Raw genomic sequence first — 23,020 nt, 5'->3', positions numbered from 1 at the left:
GAAATATGATGTACACTAACTAGATCATTGAGGTGACCAAGAAATGAAAATATCCAGTCCTTAAGCACTATGTGTTTTTTTGTTGTTTGTTTTATTTTATGATCTGTTTTTAAAAGTATGTGATATTAGATATATGTAAAAGAGAACACATTATATAAACAAAAAGTTATAATAAAATGAGCATCCATGAGCCTACCACTCAGCTTAACTACAGTATTACTATTATCATTGATGCTGGTTTTTGCTTTTACTGTAGCTCTAATCTGCTAGAATGCTAATGAGCTGTAGGGACTTTTCTTACTGGGCTGAACATTTTATAGGCATTCTGTCATTATTATTCCCAATTGGAGTTGAAGAAAATAAAACCTGAGAGAGATCTAGCACTTAGTGAATGGCAAAGTTGAGAGTCAAACCACGTTTGTCTCCAAATCTCTATTAACTCATATTTGGTATGTTTTCATTCATTCTTTCTTCCATTTATTCATTCTCATCCAACAAGCTGTCAAGGCTGAGAAGGATTTAGAGTTTCTTCCTGTGCAAGGAACTAGACTTAGGAAATGTTTATATCTCATAGAAGAAGGGTAGTTCTGACCATTCTCACCAGATAAAACCTAATCTTGTATCTAATCATATTCCACTGTGGTAGTTTGAAAGTAGAATTCCTTATCGTTATTTGCTTCATTTCTACATGTCACCAAAGAAAATATGTGCTTATGATTATAATTCATTGTAATAATAGCTACCGTTTCTTGAGCCTCTTGCACTGGACTGAACACTTTATAGGCATTATCTCATTATTATTCCCAGCTAGAGTCGAAGAAACTAAAAGCTCAGTGAAATCAAGCACTTAGTAAATGGAAAAATTGAGATTCAAGCCCCTTCTGTCGCTAATCTATATTCTTTCATACTTAGTTTATGTTTCCATTCGTTCAGTCTTTCATTCATTCTCTCATTCATCAAATGCTTGCTATGTTTCAGGAAAAAATTTTAAAATAACAGCTTTATTGAGATAAGAGTTCACATATCATACAATTCCCCACACTTAAAGTGTACAATTCAGCAGTTCTGAGTGTATTCACAGAGCTGTCAACTATCACCATAGTCAATTTTAGAACATTCCCGTCCCCAAAAGAAACCTAGCACCCTTTAGCTATTGCCTTCCAATTTTCCCGCCCTCTCCCCATCAAGTCTTAGGCTACTACTCGTAAACTTTCTGTCTTTATAGATTCACCATTTCTGGACATTTCATATAAATGGAATCAAACAATATATGGCCTTTTGTGTCTGGCTTCTTTCACTCAGTGTAACGTTTTCAAGGTTTATTCATGTTGTAGTATGTATCAGTATTTCAGGCCTTTTTTATTGCTGAATAATATTTCATTATATAGATAATACCACATTTTTTTTTTATCCATTCATCAATTGTTGAACACGTGGGTTGTTTCCACCTTTTGGCTGTTATGAATAATGCTGCTATGAACATTCATGTAAGAAGTTTTGTGGACATATGTTTTCATTTCTCTTGTGTATATACCTAGGAGAGGAATTGGTGGGTCATATGGTAACTCTAACTAGTATTTTGAGGAACTGCCAGATTGTTTTCCAAAGTGGCTGCACCATTTTACAATCCTACCAGCAATGTATGGGGGTTCTGATTTCTCCACATTCTTGCCAATACTTATTATTATGTCTTTTCGTTATAGCCATCCTAGTGGTATGAAGTGGTATCTTACTGTGATCTAATGACTGACAGTGTTGAGCATCTTTTCATGAATGTACTGGCATTTGTTTATCTTTGGAGAACAATGTGTTCAGAATATTTGCCCATGTTTTAGGTGGGTTGTTCGTCTTTTTTTTTTTTTTTGCGGTACGCGGGCCTCTCACTGCTGTGGCCTCTCCCGTTGCGGAGCACAGGCTCCGGACGTGCAGGCTCAGCGGCCATGGCTCGCGGGCCTAGCTGCTTCGCGGCATGTGGGATCTTCCTGAACTGGGGCACGAACCCGTGTCCCCTGCATCGGCAGGCGGACTCTCAACCACTGTGCCACCAGGGAAGCCCTGTTCGTCTTTTATTATTGAATTGTAAGAGTTCTATATGTATTTAGGGTATTCTGTATACACACAAGAGTTCTGTATGTATTTAGTGTACCTTACCAGATACGTGATTTGCAAATATTTTTCACTTTCTTGACTGTGTCCTTTGAAGAACTGGACTTTGATTTTAATGAAGTCCAACTTATCTATATTTTCTCTTGTTGCTTGTGCTTTTTGTGTCATATCTAAGAAGTCATTGCCTAATCCAAGATCATGAAGATTTATACCTCTATTTTCTTCTAAGGGTTTTATAGTTTTAGATCTTACATTTAGGTCTTTGATCTTTCACACAAATTTTTAACCTTAATTTTTTCCAGTGTTTTGCTTTGAGCAGAGATATTACCAAATGAAAGTTTTATTTTTCATTGTTAACATTTCGGTATATTTCCTCCTAATGCTTTTATAGACGTGCTTTTGTGCATGTACAGACATAAACACACACACACACACACGTATGCACGCACATTATATATATTTTTTAACATCTTTATTGGAGTATAGTTGCTTTACAATGTTGTGTTAGTTTCTGCTGTATAACAAAGTGAATCAGCTATACGTATACATATATCCCCAAATCCCCTCCCTCTTGCGTCTCCCTCCCTCCCTCCCTCCCTCCCTATCCCACCCCTCTATGTGGTCACAAAGCACTGAGCTGATCTCCCTGTGCTATGCAGCTGCTTCCCACTAGCTATCTGTTTTACATTTGGTAGTGTATATATGTCAGTGCTACTGTCTCACTTTGTCCCAGTTTACCCTTCCCCCTCTCCATGTCCTCAAGTCCATTCTCTACATCTGCGTCTTTATTCCTGTCCTGCCTCTACGTTCTTCAGAACCTTTTTTTTTTTAGATTCCATGTATATGTGTTAGCATATGGCATTTGTTTTTCTCTTTCTGACTTAACTTCACTCTGTACGACAGACTCTAAGTCCATCCACCTCACTACAAATAACTCAATTTCATTTCTTTTTATGGCTGAGTAATATTCCATTGTATACGTGTGCCACATCTTCCTTATCCATTCATCTGCTGATGGACACTTAGGATGCTTCCATGTCCTGGCTATTGTAAATAGTGCTGCAGTGAACATTGTGGTACATGTCTCTTTTTGAATTGTGGTTTTCTCAGGGTATATGCCCAGTAGTGGGATTGCTGGGTCATATGGTAGTTCTGTTTTTAGTTTTTTAAGGAACCTTCCTACTGTTCTCCATAGTGGCTGTATCAATTTACATTCCCACCAACAGTGCAAGAGTGTTCCCTTTTCTCCACACCCTCTCCAGCATTTATTGTTTGTAGATTTTTTGATGATGGCCATTCTGACTGGTGTGAGGTGATACCTCATTGTGGTTTTGATTTGCATTTCTCTAATGATTTCTCTAGTGATGTTGAGCAACCTTTCACATGTTTGTTGGCAACCTGTATGTCTTCTTTGGAGGAATGTCTATTTAGGTCTCCTGCCCATTTTTGGATTCAGATGTTTGTTTTTTTGATATTGAGCTGCATGAGCTGCTTGTAAATTTTGGAGATTAATCCTTTCTCAGTTACTCAGTTTCCAAATATATTCTCCCATTCTGCGGGTTGTCTTTCCTCTTGTTTATGGTTTCCTTTGCTGTGCAAAAGCTTTTAAGTTTCATTAGGTCCCATTTGTTTGTTTTTGCTTTTATTTCCATTTCTCTAGGAGGTGGGTCCAAAAGGATCTTGCTGTGATTTATGTCATAGAGTGTTCTGCCTATGTTTTCCTCTAAGAGTTTTATAGTGTCTGGCCTTACATTTAGGTCTTTAATCCATTTTGAGTTTATTTTTGTGTATGGTGTTAGGAAATGTTCTAATTTCATTCTTTTACATGGAGCTGTCCAGTTTTTCTGACACCACTTACTGAAGAGGCTGTCTTTTCTCCATTGTATATTCTTTCCTCCTTTATCATAGATAAGGTGACCATATCATGCACATTATTTTTTAAACCAGATGGAAGTTTTGTTGGCTCTGACTTCCTGATTAGAAATGCTCTCACTTTCTAAGGGCAGCAGAAAATCACAGCAGAGCTTCTCACTTTGGAAATAGATATAACCTTTGGGAACAGAATTATAAACAGAGTGTGTGTTTTCAAATTTTAAATCTTCATTGGGAACATTAACCAAACTTATTTTATATCTATATTAAAATCTTCTCAAAAAAGACTTAATAGTTCAGAATTTATGATTTAGATGTGATATGATTTTTTTGTTGTTGTATCTGTAACTCGAACTTTAGATTTAATAATTTCTCCACCCTTCTTTAGGTGGGGATGAGATAAGAGTGTATGCATTTGGATACAGTTACTCAGTAAATATCTGTTATGGTTGCTTATGAGCATCCTCCCTTTATATATGTATAAATGTATATATATATGTTACACATACATATATTACATGTCCATATCAGACATAAATATAATTGAGTGTTTAGGGCTTGCCTAGTGGCGCAGTGGTTAAGAATCCACCTGCCAATGCAGGGGACACGGATTCGATCCCTGGTCCGGGAAGATCCCACATGCTGTGGAGCAACTAAGCCCGTGCACCACAACTACTGAGCCTGTGCTCTAGAGCCCACGAGCTGCATCTACTGAAGCCCACGTGCTCTAGAGCCCATGCTCCGCAACAAGAGAAGCCACCACAATGAGAAGACCGCGCACCGTAATGAAGAGTAGCCCCTGCTCGCTGCAACTAGAGAAAGCCCGTGGGTAGCAACAAAGACCCAAGACAGCCAAAAAATAATAAATGAAAATAAATAAATTTATTTAAAAATATATATATATAATTGAGTGTTTAATTATGGTATCTGTTGTGTGCAGGAATAATATCAATACTTTGTTGTCAACTTAGAATTTTTCCAGTTACTTTAACATGCACTATTACCACCTCCTATAAAATGGGTAGATGAGGGCCTCCCTGGTGGCGCAGTGGTTGAGAGTCCGCCTGCCGATGCAGGGGATACGGGTTCGTGCCCCGGTCTGGGAGGATCCCATATGCCGCGGAGCGGCTGGGCCCGTGAGCCATGGCTGCTGGGCCTGCGCGTCCGGAGCCTGTGCTCCGCGACGGGAGAGGCCACAACGGTGAGAGGCCCGCGTACCAAAAAAAAAAAAAAAAAAAAAAAAAAAAAAAAAAAAAAAAAAATGGGTAGATGAGAAACAGAAGCTCAGACAGGCTAACTCTCATCCCAAATCACACAGCTAATATATGCTGCAGTTTTCATGTACACCCAAATATTTTGATTTTAAAGAAAAGACCAACTCCTTTTGTTCTATAATGCTCTTAGGGAATCAAATCAAGGCCTTCTCCATGTGTCAAAATAAATCTAGATGAGCCCATTCAAATTTGTAGTGGCTTTTCTTTCTTTTTTTAAAATATTACATAGATATATATCATAGAAATTTAGCATATATCTGAATATATATACACATATATGTTATTTAGGTATAATTAATGTATTAAAAAAAACTTAGCTGTCAGCTTAATGAGTTTTAACAATTGTATACACCCATGAAATCACCACTCAAGAGTGAGATAAAGAACATTTCACCCTAGAAAATTAATTCATGCTTCTTTCCAGTCAATCATTCCTCCCCTCCCCCAGGCAGCCACTGTTCTGATTTCTGTCAACAGTTTTGTTCCTTCTTGGATTTCATATCAACAACGCGCACAAAATGCATTCTTTTATGGTCGGCCTCTTTTGCTTAACAGAGTGTTTTCAAGAGTCATCCTTGTTATTGTGTGGGTATCAGTATTGGGTTTTTTGCTTATTTGTTTTTGATTTTACTGAGCATTATTCCATGGTATGAATTAACTACAATTTGCTTGTCCATGCTTCTATTGATGGAATTTGGGTTGTTTCCAGTTTTTATCTATTATAAATAAGGTTGTTATAAACATTCTTGTACAAATATTTTTGTCAACATATGTTTTCATTTTTCTTGGGTGACTAAGAGTAGACTAGGGTAGATGTATGTTCAATTTAAAAGAAACTGCCTGTTGGTTCTTTGAAGTGGGTGGACCATTTTACAGTCTCATCAGCAGTGTACAAATATTCCAGTTACTCCACATCCTCAACAATGTTTGATATTTTTAGTCTTTTTGTTTTAGTCATTCTGCTTGGTGTGAAGTGATATCTTGCTGTGATTTTAATTTGCATTTCCCTGATGCCTAAAGGTATTGAGCATCCTTTCATGTGTTTATTGGCTTTTTACGTCTTTTTCAGTGAAGTATCTGTTCCAGTCTTCTGCCTATTTTTATTAGGTTATTCATATTTTGTTATTGATTTGTAGGAGTTCTTTATAAATCATGGATACAGTCCTTTGTCAGGTGTATGTGTTATGAATATTTTTCCCAGGCTGTGACTTGCCTATTAATTATCTTAATAGTCTCTGTGTTGGTTTTATAAAAGAAAAAGATGATGTAGAGTTTTTTAGACACATTCATAAACCTAAGTGGGAAAAAATTTAATGTCTTTCTGAGTCAGCAAAGCAGGAAGTTTAAAAGTCTAAAGGGACTGACCTACATGTATTTTTTAATCATCTCTCTGGTTTTTATGTTGTTAAATTTAGCCAGAGCACTTACCTGACTGATCACATTACCTCTTTCAGGGAGTAGATACTTCTGAATGGATAAGTCATAAAATTCAAAATGTATTTATTGCTCAACAAAGGACTGATGTAACCCCATTATGCTGCAGGTGTTTTCATAGCCCTGTATGAACATACCTCCTGGAGAACAAATCCCTTCCCTTGGTATTTTGCTTTCAATCTGCATAGCGCTCTCACCTTAGGTTAGTGCACAAGAACTCTGTGAGGTTGTTGGAATCTCTGTTGTCATATTAGGAAAACAAGGAATGGAAAGGTTATGACCTATCTAAGGTTACAAAGCTAACAACCATATAGGTCAACAGCCTTCCAAACCTGGAATCTTTCTACTCTTCTGTCTTTGGCCTATATGTGCACATGGGCACACACACACACCCATACCCATGCCCATATAGGTGCAGCAAGAGGTCCACTTGTTAGTTGGAGCATTTACTAATCCTGGGAGCCACAATTGGTAGCTAGCCAGCTCCCTAAGCCATGTCTTTCTTGGCAAGCTGAGCTTGCACATCTCTGTAAAGAGCTGTTTGGAAATAGTTTCTCCAGCTCCCATTCCCAGGAACCAGTGTGGTCTTAACTTTATGCTTGCATACTTAACATGAACACACATACATATGCACACACATTAAACGTCCATATATATTTATGTCATAGTTGCATATCATCATGCTTTAACCTGAAATTTTATTTATCTTGGTGTCTATTATTTCAGATCACTAGCTTTAATTGGTTAGATTTTTTTGATGTTCATATATGTATATGTTGATAAGCTTTTTAAAAGTTTTGGATCCACAGATAACAAGTGCTAACTAGTTTTTAAAAATTCATTTAAAGTGTATGAATTACCAAGTTTACCATGGGAAAGAATGTGTGAGAGAGGACCTAGTCTGTAAAAAGAGCCATTGTTTCTAAGGCCAGTTCTGTTTCTTATTTGTGGTGCTCATGGGGGGGTTGTTTTTTGTTTTTGAATAGTTAATACATTCATATGATTCAGAATTTAAAAGATATAATAGCATATGCTTTGCAAATTCTTTCTCCTAGCTATTTATTTCTCCTTCCAGGGGAGCAACCAATGTTTTCATCTCTAAAGCTATTCTGGTTTTGATAAACTTAGGTAAATTTTGATATATTTGTAATCAATGGGTACCTAATACTTTATGTTCTGTTTATGTCACTTGGCATGATTTATTACCTAATCTTATTGCCTGATTAAGAGCATATAATTATTTCTACTTAACTGTTTACTTATGGGCATTTAAAATTTTTTTTCTGTTTAATTTTATTGCTTTTTAGAATAGCAAACGTTAGCATATTTGTAAAAATACAGGTACTTTTTTATTGAAAAGTTACTGTATATTTCACAATTTAACATTTCTGAAATTCTGTGTATTAAGTGATTATATTTACTGTAAGTAGTGTTTTTTCCCTGTGGAAAGCTGTTATTAAATTCAGGATATCACTTAACAATTAGTAGCATCTTAATATAGAGGAGAAATGATACTTTCCTGGTGTTTGTTTCTCAGAGGGGAAAAAGTTAAGGATGTGATAACATCATAATCCTTGTTCTTTGTCACTACATTTCTTACCAGAGTGACTGAATTAATTGCAGATCTTATTCCCCCTGCCCCCTGTTCCCAGTTTAATATGTATGAGAGTGGTTAACCTCAGCGTTTAAAAAAGGACAATCTGTATTTGCCTTGTATATTTTCCTTCAAGTGTTATAAAATATCCAAAGTTTTAAACAAATTAGATAGCAATCTTTATTACTCAGTGTTTCTGTATTACTGAAGTCAGGTTCAGCTGCTCCCCTCTTGAAAGCCAGTACCTTGAGAGGCAAGTGTTGGTTGGAAAAGGAAAGGTTGCTTTAGGAGGCCAGCAGTCTGGGCAGAAGGCAGACTCGTGTCCAAAAACCACCTTCAAATATTCTGCTCAACCATGAAAGTTTTTAAAGGGTGAATCATTTGGGGAGGGGGTCAGAGTCTTCCTTATCTTCCACTGTGTACCTTTCTTCTGATTGGTTGGTGGTGAGATAACCAGGCAGTATTCCAGGAATCCTGTGCTCAACCTGAAGTTACCATCCTCCACCTGGGTAGGGGCCTTAGTTCCTGCAGAAGAACTCAAAGGTATTTTGTTACGTATATTCCTTGAGGAGGCATCAGGAACCTGCCCCATGGCTGCAGTATTGTTTCCTGATTGCTCCTGCTTTGTTTCTGTGTTCCCTCCCTTCCCTGAAAAGCAACTGTTTGAATCTGCCCTTTGGAACTAAGGGAAGGTCAAGGAGGCTGAATGAAGCCTACAAACTAGAAACAGGGGACCCAGAAAGGATTTTTACCTAGGAGTGCCCCATGGGGTCTTGTTCCATTTCATCTGGAATAGTATTTATCTACATATTCCTAGGTCTATCATAAAGTTCTTAAAAATGATTATTAATTTTTAAAGCATATACAGACGGTGAAATTAGTAGAAATTTTCTCCTTCAATCATAGTAGAGTACATACATAGGTGTGAAACAAACTCACGGTGTGTGCCTTGATCATAGTGTCATTGTTTCATTGTTTACACACTCATTTTTCATATTTCATATATATATATATATATATATAGGTTTAGTTTTGTGGTTGTTTCCATTGAGTTGCTGGGACTTAGTATATGTGCTGGGTAACAGATCTTCAAAGCATGCAGTGGTTAATGTGTTTGTGTTTCTTTCTTTTAGTTGTACTGTTTTAACTGAAAGCCTATTACATGTACCCGTAGAAAGAAATTTGAAGAGTTGTTAAAGAAATACAAACCTCAGTAAACTGGCAGTTATTTCCAAAAGGGTCTGTGAGAGAGCGAGGAGGAGGAGGGAGCTGTGGCTGGGGGGAGTGCTAGTTGGAGTATTCCTGCTCTGCAGGATGTTATAATTTACTAATGGTTAAAAACATGAAAGAACCTTGTATTTATTTAAACATAACATCCACGTTTAATGAGTAGCGCCCAGGGGTTGACATCATCTGGTGGTGGCAGATTTGGGGGATTATAATAAAAATTGGTTCTTTTTAAAATTTAATCTGCTTTAGTTTAGAGCATAAAGTGCATTTTCCCAAAGACAGCCTTTGCAACAATTATTTAAACAAGAGATTTCAGGGAAGTAGTAAACTTTTTCTATTTGTTTGGCCTTTAATGCTAGCTACGGGGAGCAATTACTTGGATTATCATTTTGACATAATTTTTCACCCAGCAATCCTTTTGAAAGTATTGTTTGCTTCGATTGAAACAAACATTGAAATACTTCCTCCTGCCGGCAGTGCCCTAGATTAAAAGAGAGAGAAACACAGGCAAACCAACACGTAAAATTGGGTCAGTCATCATTCAGGGGCCTGTGTGCCAGTGGTCTGGATTGTGTCGAGTTGGGAGTCGCAGGAAGTCCACAGAGAGACAGCAAATTGCTGCACCCTCTGTGCTTGGTGGACAAAAAGAGGATTAGGGCCCTGAGGAATCCAAGACAGTAAGTGGTTCACAAAGAGGGAAGGAATCTTGTGTCACTGTTGGCAGTTGTGGATGTTGATAGGAATAAGGGATCAGAATTGGAGCAAGAGTATTTAGTTGGTTTATAGCCCCTGGCCAGTTAGGAGAATGGGCTGGGACTTGTTGCTCCCCCTTGGAAAAGGGGGTCTGGGAGGGCTGTGGGTTTTAGAAAAATTGAACGGGAATGTGGGTGAAGGTAGAGTAATGAAGTGGCATTGAATGTTGCTCGTGAGTATTTTTTTTTATAACTTTTTTTTTAATTTTTATAAATTTATTTTATTTATTTTTGGCTGCGTTGGGTTTTCATTGCCGCACATGGGCTTTCTCTAGTTGTGGTGAGCACGGGCTGCTCTTCGTTGTGGTGGGCAGGCTTCTCATTGTGGTGGCTTCTCTTGTTGCGGAGCACGGGCTCTAGGCGCATGGGCTTTAGTAGTTGTGGCACGCAGGCTCAGCAGTTGTGGCTCGTGGGCTCTAGAGCACAGGCTCAGTAGTTGTGGCGCATGGGCTCAGCTGCTCTGCGGCATGTAGGATCCTCCTGGACCAGGGCTCGAGCCCGTGTCCCCTGCATTGGCAGGCGGATTCTTAACCACTGTGCCACCAGGGAAGCCCCTGCTTGTGAGTTCTATGGGTGTTGTTTGTAGTCCACCCATACCTGTGGAATTAGAATCACCAGTGAGGTACCTGTTTCCTGTTTCACATGTGACACGCTATTACAGTGAAGTTATGATTATATAATGTAATATGATTATACGAATGTGGTTCTGATTATATAATGTAAACAGCTACACTTGAGATGAAGATGTGCAAATGAGATTTTTTTCACTTCATGAATGGAGATGTATATATATTTATATTTTTAAATTTTTATTTATTTTTATATATCCATATGTGCACACATACACATAAACACTTTTTTTCTTTCTCACAGAAACCAAAAAAGGAGTTGGTAGCAGTTTTGTTAAACATTTCCCCCCAACTAGTTAACAGATTTCAGGTGCAAATACACTTTCATTAGCCAAATTCAAATATCTCTGTCAGTCACCCACCCACCGCTAGGGAGTGTGGAGTGTGGCTTTGATTTGCCCTCTCATTCTCATGGTAACTAGATGTTCCATTTCCCAGCTCTGTCTTTGAACAGTGTTTCTGGTTTGGTCTTGAAATGATACTGCAATTGTCCTTCCAAATTATCTTCTTTTGTGTGGGTGTAGTTGTAGATCTGTCTCAGAGTTTTGTTCAGGATAGTACATTTTAGAATTTGAACTAGAGGAGACTTTTCCCTTTGACTTAAGCCACCTCTGTGGGGCAGAAACACCTCTGTGTTAATTGCTCTGCAGTCCAGTGAAGCAGAAGCAGGTGGTTGAGCTGAGGAGAACGCTTGCTAAGAAACTGTTGTAGATCCGAATTTTAGCTCCAGCTTGGTAAAAGATACCAATCAATCTTCTACCATCTCTTTCCCTTTCACTGGCTCTCATGCTGCCACATCTGGCTTCACTTTTGTTTTCCAAATGAGTTTATTAGTTTTGCCATTTTGCATATGGCTGGGTTAACCCTGGAAAGACTGCTCTGGGAAACACTCTTGACCTTTCAAATAGAAACAAAGCTTGAGACAGAGTTTCGGGCCATCCCTGTGAGCCCCTCCAGCATGGGCCAAAGCATCGGACTCTCATTCCCCCGTGAAGAGGGAAGCGTAAAGTGGTACAATGTGGAGGCATCTCCGGAGTTTTCTTGCCTGTACTTCCAGTGGGGCTGATTTGGAAATCTGCTCTATCTCTCCTTTCTTGCCTGCAGGCTGGCGGCTCTCAGGTCATCTTTACTAACCCTCTGGAGATAGTCAAGATTCGCCTGCAGGTAGCTGGAGAGATCACCACAGGACCCAGGGTCAGTGCCCTGAATGTGCTCCGGGACCTGGGACTCTTTGGTCTGTACAAGGTGGGTAGATTCCCTTGGGTTATCTCAGTAGAGAGGTTGTAATGTACTCAATAGAAATGTGAAAAAATGTGGAACCAGACTTCTCCCCCGCCAAATGGAAAAGGAATCTTGTCCAGCAGGGTAGTCCCTGGAGTAGAAAACCAAACAAAAAGGAAAAACCAGGACACTTCTATTAGAGGCAGTGGGATATACAAACACGCTCTCCTGTTGTCATCTTCAGGCCTTTATGAAGCTGCCAGCAGGGAGGCCAGCCCTGCAGACCCGCTGGCTGCAGGCTCACAGCCTTTTATTTGATGGTGGGCTTGGGAAGTTTCTTTGGTGTTCTTTTTTGGGCTGGTTTAGGACTTCAAAATAGTCTTACGTTTATTTTGAGTCTGAGTTATCTCTATTGTTATCTTCCCAGTAGGAGCTTCTCTTTGTCTTAATAATTTGACCACAGTGAAACAGTAGTAGAGTTTGGTAGGATTCAGGTCTTTAAGAAGTTAAGTGGTGGGATTTGTCAATAATGAATTCCATTTAAAAACACAAAACCAAACCAAACCAGGGTGTGCTGTACTTCAGCAAAATGCCAGTCAACAGAGTCCTTCCCCACAGGTGTACTTACTCCCATCATTACAGATCAGATGTAATGGAGCAGAAGCTATTATTTTTCTTAAACAAGGAAGAATATTTCTTTCTATTCTTTTGCCTGGTATAAAGGCAGTATACGTAAATTTAGCTTTTATAGACAACTGTGTTTCCACAGCATCTGATTTATTTATAGATCCATCACAGTAGAAATGTATAAATTGGCTTCTGTAGCTACAAATTGGAAATCAGAAATTCTCTAGATTAGAATCACACAGCTACAAGGCTCTTAGGAGACCAGTAAACCAATGATGCCTATCCTGAGAGAGGTTTGTACATATTCCCTCCCCTCCGCCCCCAACTTCCATCCTTTTTGGAATTCCCTTTGAGAGCTGATTTTTTTTTTTTTTTTTTGCGGTGGGCCTCTCACTGCTGTGGCCTCTCCCGTTGCGGAGCACAGGCTCTGGACGTGCAGGCTCAGCGGCCATGGCTCACGGGCCCAGCCGCTCCGTGGCATGTGGGATCCTCCCGGACCAGGGCACGAACCCGCGTCCCCTGCATCGGCAGGCGGACTCTCAACCACTGTGCCACCAGGGAAGCCCGAGAGCTGATTTTATTAAAGTTGTTTCTCTCTGTATCATCTTTCAGAGAGTCCCAGGAATTTTTTTTTTTTAATGTTTGAGTTTGTCTTTTAAAAACAGAGCCATCGGGGAAACAAGTACCAAAGACGGAGTTTTTGCCTGGCTAGCTAAAGCCTGGGGAGTAGAACAGTGGGGTTGAGGAAGGTGTTCATTGCAACCTCAGTCACTGAGACAAGCTGTACCTGGCTGGATTTCTACTCCCACGGAAATTTCCTGCTAATATATTTGGTCTGGGTTTCCCCCGTCCTCTGCTGTTTAGGACACGGGGAATGAGGAGGGAAGATTGGTGGTTTCTTTTTCTGCTTCCCTAAAATAGTCACTTTCCTTTTCCACTGCTCCTGTCCATAGCTTCTTACCTGGTACTTCAGGGACTCAAAGCTGAGGTGGGTTGAATTGGTAATTTGTTAGTTTTGGGGGCTGCCTTTGCTGGTTGCTTTGAAATCAAGCTATTAATATTGGGTTTCTAAGTCTATTCCCACCCACATGCCCTCCCCCTGGCACTCACCAAAGCCAAACAGAACAAGCAGCCTAGAGATTTGAGCACTGAATTTTTATTAACCTTAAAATCTGAATCTATACTGGAAATGCCAGAAAATTCTTAGTTGTCAGAATACCATCATTACCCAGTTAACTAACTCTAGGACTCCTGGGTCCACCAGTGTTTCTCAAACTTTGAGCAATGTCTCTATTTCCCTGTGCCCGGCTGGTTCTCCCGTTTCCCTTCCACATCAGTCCCAATGCTGTTTGAGGGACATCTCAGGCTTGTCACCCTGGATCCCTCGTGGGCATTCACACCTTGTTTACACAACTGTTTTGCACTGTTTCCTCACTGTGTGACAGGGTGCCAAAGCGTGCTTCCTCCGAGACATTCCCTTCTCTGCAATCTATTTTCCTGTTTATGCTCACTGCAAACTACTTCTGGCTGATGAAAACGGACACGTGGGAGGTATATATCTCCTTACAGCTGGAGCCATGGCAGGTAACTACAATTTTTTTTTTAAACCAGAAGAGTCCCCTCCTCCCCCTACATTCTCTTTAAGAAGTACGAAATCTGTATGTGCTTTCCCCCTTTATTTCTGGAAAGGTTATTGTTTGTATCTGACTTAGTTTAAATATGATCGCTTTTTCTCCTTTGCGAGGTGTGCTGTAATTCTGATGAGAGTTAATTACATTTGCATAATGTGGATAAACAGCTTAATGCCGCGTAGCAACTCAGAGCCAATTTAGCTCTGCCCATCTCAATTGGGCTTTCATCAGTAACATGTTTCTTAGCCTCCTCTACCCCTGAAACCTTGGGTGCAGCCAAGCTAAGCATTAAGGTGGAAAAATTCTTCATCAAACCAGTTGCTTTGTTGTACCTCATCCTGACGCACAGGTCTAAGCATGCTCTCACTTTCTAATTCTGTATATTGGAATCAACACGATTTGGCTCAAAATTGAGTTTGCTTCAGGAAGCTGTTCCTGTTCCTTCTGCCATTGTCCTCATGAGACCAAAGTGAGCCATACTTCCCCAGCACACCACCTTGCACTCCGTTGGCATCTCTTCTCTGTCGCTTAACACTTTTTGTCTTTTATTAATGGTGGTTTGCATAAGTTTTACCCTCTGTACTGGACTGGAAGCTCCTTGAGGGCAGGGGTTTCATTCTGTTCATCCTTGCCTTCCCTACATGGCCAACATAGTAATAATAGGAGCTCAGTAAATGTTAACAGAACGAATGAAAATCTTCATCTGGTCTAAGATACCAGATTAAGCACAGAAGAGATTCCATCTGAAAGAGGAGCCCAACAAGTGCAGGAAGGTACTAAGACGCTTCCTCCTGATCTCACGCTCCAGCCTTCCTCTTGAGCTGTGAGGGAGCTGACTCGGGATAGCAGGGGAGGACCAGGCGTCCTTTATTGCACCAGCCCTCAGATGTGACAGAAGAAGGAAAGGGCGCATGTTTGCTCCCCATTACAGCTGATCAGGGAGAGAAACAGGCATGGTGAATGAACACAAACCCAGGGCTGTCCCCAGGTGCTTAGGGTGGCTCTTACCACTTGGCTCCTGGCACTGCCGTGTGGCTCACTGGGTACCTTCTCCTCTGGTTTGCTGGCTAAGCACAGCAGGATAGCCCGAGCACTCCCTGGAGTGTGGTGTGTGGCCCTTGCTTCCAGGGGTGTTGGGTGGGCATGTTACTCTTCTCATCCACGATGACAGGGAATGACTTGTGATGATCAAGAAACTCTTCCAGGGAGCCTTGAGCCCTTATTTGGGGCAGTCACTTGCAGTTATAATTTTGAAAGCCAGTAAAGCTGCCTGCTCAGTCTTGGCACCGAGTGTTCATCCAGTTCCTTTTGGGTGTTCACCAAAGCCTCCCCATTTTATTTATTTTTATTTTATTTTATTTTTTTAAAGATGCATTTTATTTTATTTATTTATTTTTTGTTTGTTTGTTTGTTTTTACATCTTTATTGGAGTATAATTGCTTTACAATGGTGTGTTAGTTTCTGCTTTATAACAAAGTGAATCAGTTATACATATACATATGTTCCCATATCTCTTCCTCTTGCATCTCCCTCCCTCCCACCCTCCCTATCCCACCCCTCTAGGTGGTCACAAAGCACTGAGCTGATCTCCCTGTGCTATGCAAGCCTCCCCATTTTAAGTGAGGGCCAGCAAATCTTCCCCCCAGTCTTTCCTCTCTGCTGTCCAGGCAGCAGCAAAGAACAGTCTAATCATGGACAGGCATTTTGCCAGTGGTTGATGGAACCAAGTAAACATTTTCATGGAACTGTCAGCACCAGCTTCTTGCCCACAGACATTCGATGTCAGTTTTCAGAATGAGAGATGAATTGTTCTAATTTTTACCTGTAAAGCTTTGCTGGCAGGCACTGAGAACATTCAGAATTCAGAACATTCCAAAGGCGGCAGTTTACCTAGTTCTGTCTGAACAATGTAGAGGGCTCTGGGGGGGGATGTTTGCATCGTCTCTAACAGAACCCCCGCCCCCCAGAGTCTCAGCTCCATCTGCCTAGTGACCATTCGGTGATATTCAGGCCAAATTGAATTTCTTTCCCCTGAGGAAGATCATCTTGCTCCTTTGTTCCCTGTTTTGTTTTATAAGTGAAAGGTGTGGTTGTGAAATCCATCTCGTGTGTCCTGCTGCTGATGAATCTTAACATGGCCTCGGGGAGCTGGGGCACAGGGGACGGATGACAAGGCCTTTTGATGATCAGTTCCATTACGTTCCTTAACTGCTTGCCTGGCCGCCTCTGCTTCAGTTGTAATGACTTCTGTCATGTAAGCATGTCTGAAAAGGGCACAGTCAACTCTCAGGTTAGCCCCTCAAACGGGTGAGTGGATATATGAGTGTTGATATTCACCTTGCACAGTAAGGTGACAGGAATCAGCAAAAAACACTACAGCTTGGTATCAGATATATTTAGCAGCTCATTAAATTGGCATTATCCTCATTTTTTCTATTATACATGAAAATACTGTATCTTATTTAAGAAAAGAAAGGAGGTAAAATAATTGAAACCTAAAGGAGAACACTTGGGGATTGTCCTAGTAACACTGCTGCATTTTTTCCCTCTCACAGTTCTTCAGGATCATGCAATATAGAGTGATTCTCCTAATTCAGAAAGAAAAAAAAAAGAGCTTTGCTCTGACCCCATTGAAGCAGCTAATAGGCTTATAGATCCTTTTTTCCATTAGCGCCCAGGTATCTATTTAAGAAGCCTCGAGTTAAAGCTGCTAATTGTATTGTTAGTTTTAGCAGTATGTCTATCCTTTGTTAAGGCACTTTGGATGAATTAAATGTGCCTTTCTCCTGAAAGGTGTGCCTGCCGCTTCTCTGGTGACCCCTGCTGATGTCATCAAGACAAGACTGCAGGTGGCCGCCCGCGCTGGCCAAACGACCTACAGTGGTGTCATCGACTGTTTCAGGAAGATACTCCGGGAAGAAGGGCCCTCTGCATTTTGGAAAGGGACCGCAGGTAGGGGCTGGGGCCATGTGGAAAGGCTGGCATTGGGGTCCTGGTCCCATTACCCACTGGTTGTCTTTGCCATAGTCATCCTGCTGTTAACTGCCCCAGTCTTTCTCTTTCAGCTCGAGTGTTTCGATCCTCTCCCCAGTTTGGTGTTACTTTGGTCACCTATGAACTTCTCCAGCGGTGGTTTTACATTGATTTTGGAGGCCTGTAAGTGCAGCTTTTCAACTCCCTTATAAAGAAAGCACCAAAACCCAGAACAGGTCTTTGTTCAGCCTACTAAGGCAGTTTTGGAACAGAAACTGACAGGACAGAGGATCCTGTAGGACCAATACATTTAAAACAGACAGTGGACTTGAGAAGCTTCAGTGTCGGAGGAGTAAGACCTTGGCAGGGTGACATCGTACAAGTATTAAGCAGCTACTTGGGGAAAGTTTAGGGAGGTAGCAAATTAAAATGTAATGTGGGGCTTCCCTGGTGGCGCAGTGGTTGAGAGTCCGCCTGCCGATGCAGGGGACACGGGTTCGTGCCCCGGTCTGGGAAGATCCCACATGCCGCGGAGCGGCTGGGCCCGTGAGCCATGGCCGCTGAGCCTGCGCGTCCGGAGCCTGTGCTCTGCAACGGGAGAGGCCACAACAGTGAGAGGCCCGCATACCGCAAAAAAAAAAAAAAAAAAAATGTAATGTGAATAACTGTCTTCTAAGCGTAAGCAGATACTGAGCTTCATGGATTTAGCTCCTTATTTGGATTTTATTATATATGGCCTTTTCTCCAGAAGTAATATAAATTTGTATTAGTTACACTTCTGTAAACTTTCTAAGACTCAGTCAAGCCCTTTCACACCCCCAAGATTTCATTATTCACCATAATTTATTATTCGATAGGTATAGACATTCTTAGAACTGATTTACTGCAAAAAAAAAAAATTCAAAGAGAGGTTATGCCCATGGACAAAATCACTGGTGACATTTAGGCCAGAAATTGAGCCTTTTGAAGCTTAGTACTTGAAGCTTGTGCTGTGGACAAGAGGAATCACTTGAATTTGCTGGCGAAGGTTGTACCCAAAGGAAGCAATTACCAGCTTTTCAGCAGAAGATCAAATTCTGTATCTGAGTCTTTTCCTCATAAACCTGTGAACCCCTTTCCTGCTCAGAAGCCAAGTAGGGAATTAGCTGTTGAACCAAGAAGTAGAGGGACTTAACACAAAGAAAGTAAGAACAGTAGTCTCACAATTCCAGGCTTTTCTATACTTTTACATCCTGGAAAAGTAAGAATTATATCTATTTAAGTAATTTTAGTAATAACCTTCGTGAGTCTATTACATAAAAAGCTTTTAAAATTATGTCAAAATAAAAGAAAGATGTAAATTTTCTATGATTAATTTATGCTTAGTGTAAAAAGATTGGGAAAACAGAAAAATAGAAAAGAGAAAATCATCCATATTCCTACTTCCCAGAGTGGTAATATTTGAGTGTATTTTTTCTGGTCTCTTTTCTGTGGTTCTATATATGTATATGAAATTGAGGCCATTTCTCTTCTTAATCAAATATGTGAATGTGTTGCTTTCAAAGTAGCTGTAAATAATGACTAATGCAGCATAAATGACAAGGAACTCATTGGACAGACACTCTTCTTTGAGGCACGTGGGTCAGATTGAAAGTGTTCAGTAGTTTTCCATCTTTATCAGTCTCGAGCCCACTAACCATTGGCTTTCCCTATCAACAGCAAACCCTCTGGCTCAGAACCAACACCAAAGTCGCGCATCGCAGACCTTCCTCCTGCCAATCCCGACCACATCGGTGGATACAGACTCGCCACAGCCACTTTTGCTGGCATCGAAAACAAGTTTGGCCTTTATCTCCCCAAATTTAAACCTCCTAGTGTTGCTGTCGTTCAGCCAAAGGTGGCGGCGGCAGCTCAGTGATGAGACAACCATCGAGTGTGGCAAAATGGCGCCCTAGAGAGAGGCCTAGGAGAGCAGCCCCGTAACGCATCCAGTCAGCTGCATGGTGCTGACTGAGCTGAGGGGTCAAACTATTCTTTCTATATGACATATACATATATTTGTTTATAAACTAATCATTTGCCCAGGAAAAAAAATACAATGCAGTTTGAATCTTAGTTTTATGTGTTGAAATGTTTTCTAAGCCTTGGCATGAATTACTGTCCTAGACTGCTTTGCACAGCTTGCACTTATAGTGACTGTACATATTGTACATCTTTGTACAGAGACATCTTGGCACCTCATCCCGACAAATCACATTTATAGAATGTAATGCAGTTCTGAGTGGCTTGAAATGTACAGAATGTTTTGAAAGTGCTTTATTAAGAATCACATGAAAATAAATGTATTAAAATTAAATTCATTCTCTTATTGGTGACTTAACTGAAATAAAGCATTCAGTATTGGATGTATTTAATTCCTAGCTTGTTTTCCATTCTGGAATAAAAAGGTATTTGCTGATAAGAGGTGTAATGAGGCAAAGTGCTGAGACCATTGAAGAAGAGACCCTTTGGAACAGATGCATGCCAGTGGATGCCGGAGGACCAGGTTAATGACTTGTGTGTATGCTGATATGTTTCCATTTATGTTTCATGTGTGTATAGATTCTCCTGTGTTCATCAATCAAAAGGCATTTCCTAGACAGCTCCTCTCCTGCCCGTGTGCATATGGAAACAGGGATGTCTCCAGCATTACTGGCTTAGTTTTGCCTTCCTCTGACACAGCAAGGCAAGGGCCTAGCTTTCAAAAGAGTAAAGAATACTTTGGCAATTTTCATTCATATGGATATGATTCCAATCAAAAATAAAATGCACACCAAAATGTATGCATGGAGTTGGATTTTCCTTCATAAAGGTACCAATAGTACTTTTTATTTTGATTCACTACCGATTCCCAATAACTAATGATCAGGTTTCTCTCTTTCCCACTTTTATAGGACATCATTTGATTTGGAAAGGGCTGTGGTGGAGTGAGAGGAGTGCAGAAGAAAGAGAAAAGCTCTATCTCATAATTCGGTGGGGTCTAGGCTCTTCGTTATGAATCCAAATACAAACTTATTCCAAAAGTCACTCACCAAGGGTGTGATTGCTAATTTAGATCTAAACATGCATCTTGACAGCCACATCAACACTTTGCTCTGGTTGTGATTTGATGTATAGCATCAGAATTTATTTACTTTAGCAAAGTGCTTTGGGAAAACATTATTGCTATTGCCAATGAGCCGGCATATGAGAATGTATGCAAATATTTTCAAGGAGTGAGCCTGGAGCTGGACCAAGTCACTTAATATCCTACACATGGTTCATCAATTGATGGCTGACAGCCCTGTAACACACTATAGGCTCTCTCGAGGCCCTCCAGGAACAAAAGAATTCGCTTCGAAAGCAAGTTATTTCCAAATGTATTCAGCTGTTCACATTGGAATGGAATAAATAGCAATACAGTTGTTTTGCTATTACCACTGGTTAAAAGTAAGCAAGTAGTCCATGGATATGTTCTTACAAAAGATTCAGGACAAAAAATATATATATATATATATATATATATATATATATATATATATATATAGAGAGAGAGAGAGAGAGAGAGAGAGAGAGAGAGAGAGAGAGAGAAAGATGTGAAAGTACCCTCTTTACCCTGCTTCTCCCTTTAACCTCCCTGCCCCAGAGGTAATCACTGCTAACAGGTTAGAGTATAAATTTGTAGTCTGTTTTTCATACATATATATGTATATAAATGTATGTACATATTTATATTTTAAAAACAGGATTATGCTATGTATGTGTTGTTCTGTGACTTGCTTTTGTTCACTTGAAGTCTTTAAGATCTTTCCAGGTCAGTTCACAAAGATTAATTTTTAACAGCTGCATAGTATTCCAGTGTATGGGTTAAATGTCAATAAGGGAGTTTTCACAAAAACTCCCTTTTTGACATTTATTCATTTTTTTCACTATTGCAGGCAATGCTGCAGTGAACAGTAAACATCTTTGTACACGTATTTTGAGTACATGGTGCTAGTATTTCATTAGGATGGATATTTCAAATTGGAATTGGTACTTCACGAGATAATGGGTTTTACATTTTTATATATATTGTCACATTGTTCTTCAAAAAGTCTTTACTAATTTACTTTCCTTCTGACAGCATATGCAGAATGCCTATTTCTTTGCAACTGCAGCTAAAAATGGATATTGTCAGTCTTTTACATTTTAGGCAAATCGTGATAGGTGTTTTAGTTTTCATTTTACTAATTACTAGTGAGGTCAAATGTCTTTCCATATTTACTATCTGTGTATCTTATTACTAGAGTGTGATATACAGAAAATACATGAAACATCTATGTGTATATGTATACACAGACACACACATAGATATTTTTTAAACAGACAGTCATAAAGTGAACACCCATGTAACTACCCAGGTCAAGAAAGAGAACATTTCTAATACCTTAGAAGTTCCCCCACAGGATCCTCCCATTATAACCCCTGCTGTTGTCTTTAACACCATCCCTGCTCTTCATTTCTTTGCTTTTCTTTATAGTTTTACCACCCACATATACATTCCCAAACACACTATTTAGTTCCTGTTTTTGAAATTTATGTGAATCAAATTATACTGTATACTTTTGCTTCCTTTTCTAAACATTATAAGATTCATCCCTATAAGTTGCTATATAAGCTATGATTTGCTTATTCCATTGTATGAATATATTACAATTTATTTTGCCATTTTACTCTGGACATCTGGGTTGTTTCCAGTTTGGGTATATTACAGACAGTGCTGCTCTGGATATTTTGTATGTGTGTTTTGGAGTATGCATTTTTAAAAGGATATATACCTAAGAGCAGAACCACAGAGGCACAAGGTTTATAAGATTCAACTTAGCTAGATCATGCCAAACTATTTCCCAGAGATGCTCGTACTGATTTACATTCCTTCAAGAGTTTATTGGCTCTTTAAGTTTTACCAATCTGTCGAGTGTATAATGTTATCTTGTGATTTTAATTAGCATTTTCCTTATATCAAATGAAGCTGACGCCTTTTATATGTTCATATATATTGCCACATTGTTCTTCAAAAAGACTTTACTAATTTACTTTCCACCGCATAGCATGTGAGAATGCCTATAAGTTTATTGGCTATTTGGATTTCATCTTTGGTGAGTGAAATGTGTGTTCAGGTTTTGTCCATTTTTCTTAATAATTGGCAGGGGGTTCTTTATATGTTCTGGATACTATTCCTTTATGAGTGGTGTTACAAAATCTTTTCCCAGTTTGTGGCTTGTCTTTTCACAATGTTTTGATTAACGTTTTAATTTTAATATGTTCAAATACATCAATTTTCCCTATGGTAGCATGGTTCATATTTCACTTAAAATTTTTTTCTCTCTCCAGGTTATGAATATGGCTGATATTTTCTTCTTAAATGCTTTATTAGTTTTGCCTCTCACAGAAGTTTCATCCTACTTGGAACTGTCTTTGGCATGTGGTATGAGGTAATTTATTATTATTATTTTTTGCTTCTTTATATGGTTAGTCTGTTGTCCCAGCACCATTGGTTGAAAAAAACCTTCCTTTTCCTACTGCTTTGAAGTGCTTTCTCTGTTATATATTAAGCATTGATATATGCAAAGATTTATTTCTGGACTTTTAATTTTGTTTTATTGGTCTTCTCCTGTGCTGTATACACTCTCTTCATTAC

The 23,020-nt window shown here is 39.6% G+C and overlaps 1 protein-coding gene across 1 annotated transcript in view; it reads left to right on the top strand.

Moving 5' to 3' along the window:
• The window catches only part of SLC25A12 (solute carrier family 25 member 12), a gene marked incomplete at its 3' end in the record, with an annotated part of 91,862 nt that extends 72,622 nt beyond the window's left edge, over positions 1 to 19,240 (top strand). Inside the window, exons 14-18 of the mRNA XM_079710727.1 lie at positions 11,996 to 12,136; positions 14,185 to 14,323; positions 17,164 to 17,322; positions 17,436 to 17,526; positions 19,042 to 19,240. Of these exons, the coding sequence (XP_079566853.1) occupies positions 11,996 to 12,136; positions 14,185 to 14,323; positions 17,164 to 17,322; positions 17,436 to 17,526; positions 19,042 to 19,240 (729 nt within the window). The remainder of the gene's footprint in view (positions 1 to 11,995; positions 12,137 to 14,184; positions 14,324 to 17,163; positions 17,323 to 17,435; positions 17,527 to 19,041) is intronic.
• Between the last annotated feature and the right edge of the window lie 3,780 nt (positions 19,241 to 23,020).

This window comes from Hyperoodon ampullatus (genome assembly GCF_949752795.1).
Source record: "Hyperoodon ampullatus genome assembly, chromosome: 8".
NCBI lineage: Eukaryota > Metazoa > Chordata > Mammalia > Artiodactyla > Ziphiidae > Hyperoodon > Hyperoodon ampullatus.
The sequence above is the reverse complement of the archived record's forward strand: the minus strand, read 5'-3'. Positions and strand labels throughout refer to the sequence as shown.